Source organism: Gekko japonicus, unplaced genomic scaffold, assembly GCF_001447785.1.
Source record: "Gekko japonicus isolate JY-2015 unplaced genomic scaffold, Gekko_japonicus_V1.1 scaffold3921, whole genome shotgun sequence".
Classification (NCBI taxonomy): domain Eukaryota; kingdom Metazoa; phylum Chordata; class Lepidosauria; order Squamata; family Gekkonidae; genus Gekko; species Gekko japonicus.
In genome coordinates, this window is record NW_015163726.1 from 42,250 (window position 1) to 48,228 (window position 5,979).

Consider the following 5,979-nt stretch of genomic DNA (forward strand, 5'->3'; position numbering starts at 1 on the left):
AGTTTCCTGCCCGTGTGACCGGAGCCTCTGAAAAGCTTATAGCCCCGAAAATCATGTTGGCCTCTCAGCAATGCTCCCTCTAAGCTGTGGAGTCTGTGAGCAAAAATTCTACTTTGTGAGCTACTAGCATTAAAGTTGTGAGCGAGCCATTTGGCTGCTGCATAAATCAGTTTGCTCTGGACCCCCGTCCTTCCTGAGCTCAGACAAAAATGTGTGAGCTGGAGGCTAAAATAACTGTGAGCTGGCTCACACCAACTCAGCTCAGAGGGAACGCTGCCTTTCAGGTGCTCCTGGACTTGTATCTAAGCTGTTCTCCTGCCGACCGACACGGCCAGTATTCCCACTAAGCTGAGTTAGTGTGAGCTACCTCACAGTTTTTAAGCCTCTGGCTCAGGCATTTTTGTCTTAGCTCAGGAAGGATGGCTCCTGCGTAAACTAATTTATGCAGCAGCCAGCTCGCTTGCAACTTTAATGCCGGTAGCTCACACAGTAGAATTTTTGCTCACAAGACTCCGCAGCTTGGAGGGAGCATTGGACACGGCTCCCCTCTGAAAGTTCATCCTCGTCTTACAGCGTCATTCTGAAGTCCAGTCTCGGGCACGGAAGGGGTCCAAACCCTTCCCTGAAGCCTTACTCTGGCAAGTGGGACGCCACACGGTTCCTTCCGGTCCCCTCACAGCACTTAACAGCTAAAGGAAGCGGCAAGCAGAGATCTGACGCTCAGTGCCACCGACGCGCTTGCTTTTAAAAAAATTGTTTCGTAACTTTATTAACTACCTTCCAGCCGAAAGAGACCCGCGGGGCAATTTACAATAACAGATAAACACAAAATAACAAAACGGCTGGAATGATTCGAACAGTTCAAAAAGACCCAGGAGTAAAGCCACCTCCCCCCCCCCCAAAAGCCACCCGAAAATATAAACATCCATTTTATAAAAAGTCCCTTTAACGTAAAGTCCCTCTGGAACGGCCCGGTCTTGAGACCCGCCCAGAAGGTGCCTCTCAATTCCTGAGGATGTGTGTGTGGAGGGGGAGGAGGGTGATCACAGAGGCAGATTTCCTTCAGGTCCCCACCAGCCACACTTCCCTACGGATCTCAAGTCCTGGGTCAGATTAATACGGGTGGGAGGATGGTAATGTGGGAATTGGTGTCTGAGCTGTCCCAGTGGGGTGACACGGCTCCTGACAGAGCAGCTGCCCAGCTTGGGGGTGCTCAGTGGTAGAGAAACCGGTTCTAGGGAAAAGTGCCCTGAAGACGGTCCGGAAACTTCAAATGGTATTAAACAAGACTGCAAAAGTGTCAAATGAGGCCTAACCCAGATGCATGCTGGGAGTTCTGTCCAGAGCGATGGTTTAGAGACGAGTTCTCGGGCACACCTCCTGTCCTCCTGATCTGGGGGAGCTGGATAAGAGAGGCGATAACCCCAGAGAGTTGGGGGCGTGCCAGCCGCTCCCCCTCTCCCAGACAAAGGGGACACTCGCGGGAACTCTGCAAGGAGGAGTCCTGCTCTTCACTGTTCCGCAAGAGTGACCCCTTCCGAGCTTCCCAGCCCTCCCCATTCGGAAAGGCACACGGAAACGGAGAGGGGCCAGGGAGGGCCTCCACCCCCGCAGCGCGAGTGGTGACCCAGTGCCACGAACAGTGTCCGGACCCACGTCAAAAACGTCTCGAAAACCATGAGAGCGTTCTGACCTAAACGTGCCAGGAAAGACACCAGGAACTGGGAAAGAGGGTCCCGCTGAGCATCCGGAACGCTTCCCTTCAGCCTCTCTGCCGCCCAGGACCCCTCGCAGGGGAGGAGAAGGACGGCTGTCCGGGTGGAGGAGCAAAAGAGCCAGCTGGGAAGGGCGCAGGTCCGGACTTGGCAAGGGGCGAGTGGTCTGAGACGGGAGCCCAGCAGGTTCAGAGAGGCTCCCCGGTGCTGGGCAGGAGGTGGTGCAGGCACTGGCGGATTTCCTCCCGGCCCCGATAGGCCTTCTTTGTGCCCCGCGGCAGATGGCGGCAGGATGAGAGGTTGAGGTAGGTGAGGGCAGGGCAGCTGTCGATCAGGGTGCTGGGAGGAAGAGAAGAGACGGGCGTTAGCGGGACACCCAGAGATCTGTGCCTGCCTCCTCCCCACTCCGGCTCGGTGGGAGGACTGGTTATCACAGCACCGCTGGTATATGCCAAGGTCGGTCGCTTGAGGAACTGCAGTCCTCCTGACACCAGCTCTGCGGTTGTTTATGGCTAGGCATGCAAGGGCTGGCTTCTCCCCAAGGCCCAAGCCTGGATTCATCAAGGCTTCAGAGAAAATGCTCCCTCTAAGCTGTGGAGACTTGTGAGCAAGAATTCTACTTGGTGAGCTACTGGCATTAAAGTTGTGGGCGAGGGATTTGGCTGCTGCATAAATTAGTCTGATCCTGAGCTGAGACGAAAACGTGAGAGCCGGAGGCTACAAAACTGTGAGCTAGCTCACAGTTACTCAGCTTAGAGGGAACACTGCGCTCCTTCCCAGGGAAGGGAGGATCAGCTGTAAGGTCCAAGCATGGGTGGCTTCAAGAGGGAATTAGACAAGCGTATGGAGCAGAGGTCCATCAGTGGCTATTAGCCACAAGGGATAGGTAGAAACTCTCGGTCCCGGGCAAGGGATGCTCTGTATTCTTGGTGCTTGGGGGGGTGGGGGCAACAGCAGAGGGAGGGCTCCTAGTGTCCTGGCCCCACTGCTGGCTGGACCTCCTGATGGCCCCTGGTATTTTTGGCCACTGTGTGACAGACAGAGTGTTGGGCTGGATGGGCCACTGGCCTGATCCAACATTGGCTTCTCTTATGTTCTGATGTCCCGCAGCCCCCAGGTCGGAGTACATCGAACACAGCTGTGAGAAACCGTTCTGAAAAAGCTTAGCAGCTAACCCCCCCCAACCTAGTTCAAAAGTCAGGGGAGACTTCGGACACGTGAGAGGAGCACAGAGATCCCTCCCCTCCCAAGTTGTGAGCGAGATCCCAGAGGGTGAGAGGCACTCGGGAGCCCTTTGGGGCTGGCGACCAGGGCTCCCGACAGAGTTGCTAACAGGGGAGAGGAGCTTGGGAGTTCAGTGAGGGAGGTCAAGGGAGAGGAGGAGGAGATTGGATTTATAACCCCGCCCTTCACTCAGAGACCGATTTCACACAAGAGCTGTGCCACGGTTGCGCCTCCCTTTGATCAATTTCCCACTCTAACATTCTATGATGCTATGACTTTCACCTTTTGAGGCCTCACAAACATCTTTCTCTTGTGGCTATTGATCTTGCGGCTTAACCTTCCTTTTCTTGGTCCACTCTTCACTTATTGGTTATCTTATTGTAATATGCAGGGCTTTTTTGTAGAAAAAGCCCAGCAGGAACTCATTAGCATAATAGGCCATACCCAACAGCAGGAACTCATTAGCATATTAGGCCACACACATGACAGCACAGCTCATTAGCATATTAGGCCACACCCCCGTGTTACCAGAAGTGTGGTCATCCAGCCACACCCACCTTTTGCTTCTTATTCTGTTTACCTTGTTTGCTGTCAAAACCCAGGGCTTTTTTTGGAGCAGGAACTCCTTTGCATGTTAGGCCACACACCCCTAATGTAGCCAATCCTAATGAGTTCCTGCTGTTGGGTGTGGCCTATTATGCTAATGAGTTCCTGCTGGGCGTGGCCAAGTTGGGGGCCAGCCGGAACTCCGTTCCTGTGAGTTCCTGCCCAAAAATAGCCCTGGTAATATGTAATATTGTAATATGTGTACCTCAAACTGTTTGACCTCTGAAGGAGGCCCCCAATAGGGTGGAAACACGTCAGGTCACGTGTATTGGTCCTTTGGGTTCAGGCCACTTGAACTTTGCAACGGGGCTTTCATTGGTCCCTTATTTGTTTTTAACTGCCTTTCTAATAAATACATGTATTTCTGTACACCATAAGTTTCAACCAGGTTTTTAATATTGGCCCTTTATCAGACTTCTTCCTTACCCCTGTGGTTCTTGATGCCAGGGCAAAGGTTCACGAAAAGCCAGGAAAAAGCCAAAGCAGCTTCCCAGAGGAGTGTGGGTGCGAGTCAGGCCCAAAGAGCAGCAAAGCAAGAGGGGGCTGGGGAAACAGGCCCTCCCCCACCCCTCCCTCCGGCTCACCAGACTGTGCTGAGGATGACCTTGGTGCCGGTGAGATTGAGGGAGCGCAGGGTGGGGCCGCCCCTCTGGCTCTGCCCCTGGGCCAAGGCGGCCATCGCCCGCTCCAGGCTGCTCTCGCTGAAGCTCTGGCTGGCCAGGTCCAGCTCCCGCAGGCTGTGGCTCCACTTCTGGGTGAGGAGGTGTATCCCTTCCATGGGCATACGGAAGTAGCTGGTGCTGCAGTACAGGCCCAGGTAGAGCTGCTCCAGGTCTGCAGGAGGAATGAAGGGGGATGAGATCACGGGGACGGTCCCACCAATCACAGGAGCTCATCTGTTGGGCACCAGAGGAGCCGGTTGAAGACGATTCTATCTAAGACAGCATTTCATTGATTCCTGTCCAGAGATTTTAAATTTGTGGTCTTTTATGGGTTTATATCATTGTCGTTTTATTTACATCGTAAGCCTCCTGGGGTTTTGCAAGGTAGAAAGGCAGCTAACAAATGTTTTAAAGAAATGGATAAAATAAAATCACAACAAACATTTAAAGAAGAAAGGCAAGAAGAGAGATATAAGGCAGGGAGCAATTTCAAAGAAAGGGCTGTCAAAGAATCATAGAGTCAGAAGGGACCTCCAGGGTCATCTAGTCCAACCCCCTGCACAAGGCAGGAAATTCAATAAAAACCTCCCCCTCCACACCCCAGTGACCACTGTTCCACGCCCATAAGATGGCCAAACCGGCCTGGAGAAAAATGGCCTCCTGACCCCAAAGTGGCAATCAGCCTTTCCCTGGGCCTGTAAGAAGGGGCCACGAGAACTAAGTACTGAGGCAACCCTTCCTGCCCTCCCTCTCATGATCTGCCTAAGTTCACATCTGGAGACTGGTCCGTCCTGCAGGGGTGTCAAACACAAACTGACGAATGGTGGCTAGAAGGAGGTCAGTGGGGAAGTTCCAGCAGTCCCAGTTCCAAAAGCCCCAAGCGAGATGGGACTGTGATCTGATAACCTGATCTCATCAAATCTTGAGGGCTCAGCAAGGTTGGCCCTGGTCAGCATTTGGATGGGAGACCACCAAGGAAGTCCAGGGTCGCTCTGCACAGAGGCAGGCCATGACAAACCACCTTTGGATATTCCTTGACCTGAAACCCTACCGGGGTTGCCCCAAGTCACCTGCCACTTGACGGCACTTCCCACCACCCACGTTGGGTGGCAGTCCTGGATTCAAAACCACAGACCTGCCGCTCTCACACATGGGCTGAGCCTGAACGGCAGGGCTTACTTGAGTGTCTGGGAAAGACAGGTTGTTAGAAAACGGGCTGTCCACCAAGCAGTGCAGGAGACGAGGCGGGACTGGATCCCTTCGCACCTACCTGGGCACGGCAGCCGGTGCAGGGCTTTGGGTGTGATATGGAAGCAGCCGCGCAGGTCAAGCACGCGGAGTCGGTCGGAGGCCCACAAGATCCGCTGCACGGTGCCGTCATTGACGAAGGAGTAGGAGGTGGTGGCCAAGCACAGCTCTGCCAGCTCCGGGAAGCCCCGGGAGCAGGGGGCCGAGCGGGGGCTGGTCTTCGGGCTCCAGACGACATTGAGCAGACGCAACACCTGGGCGGCAGGAAAGGGAGGAAGAGAACACCTGGAGGCCTCCGCCCTAGACGCCCCTGGCCTCTGCAATCAGACCACAGGGGCAAAGTCCTACGCGCCAACGTAAAACCCTCCTGCCCCTAACCTTAGCTCCTCCACACCAGCCTTTATATATATTTTTTCAACTAGCTAGAATTTAAGAACATAAGAACACAAGAGAAGCCAGTGTTGGATCAGACCAATGGCCCATCCAGTCCAACACTCTGTCACACAGTGGCCAGAAATACCAGG

General features: G+C 54.0%; 1 protein-coding gene across 1 annotated transcript in view; it reads right to left on the reverse strand.

Annotated features, from left to right (window-relative positions):
* Positions 1–1,684: 1,684 nt before the first annotated feature.
* Positions 1,685–5,979, reverse strand: part of FBXL6 (F-box and leucine-rich repeat protein 6) — an 8,717-nt gene continuing 4,422 nt past the window's right edge. The window contains exons 7-9 of the mRNA XM_015407869.1: positions 5,478–5,709; positions 4,130–4,379; positions 1,685–2,054 (exon numbers count right to left, since the gene is read on the reverse strand). Coding sequence (XP_015263355.1) covers positions 1,904–2,054; positions 4,130–4,379; positions 5,478–5,709 — 633 coding nt within the window. The 3' untranslated portion in view covers positions 1,685–1,903. The remainder of the gene's footprint in view (positions 2,055–4,129; positions 4,380–5,477; positions 5,710–5,979) is intronic.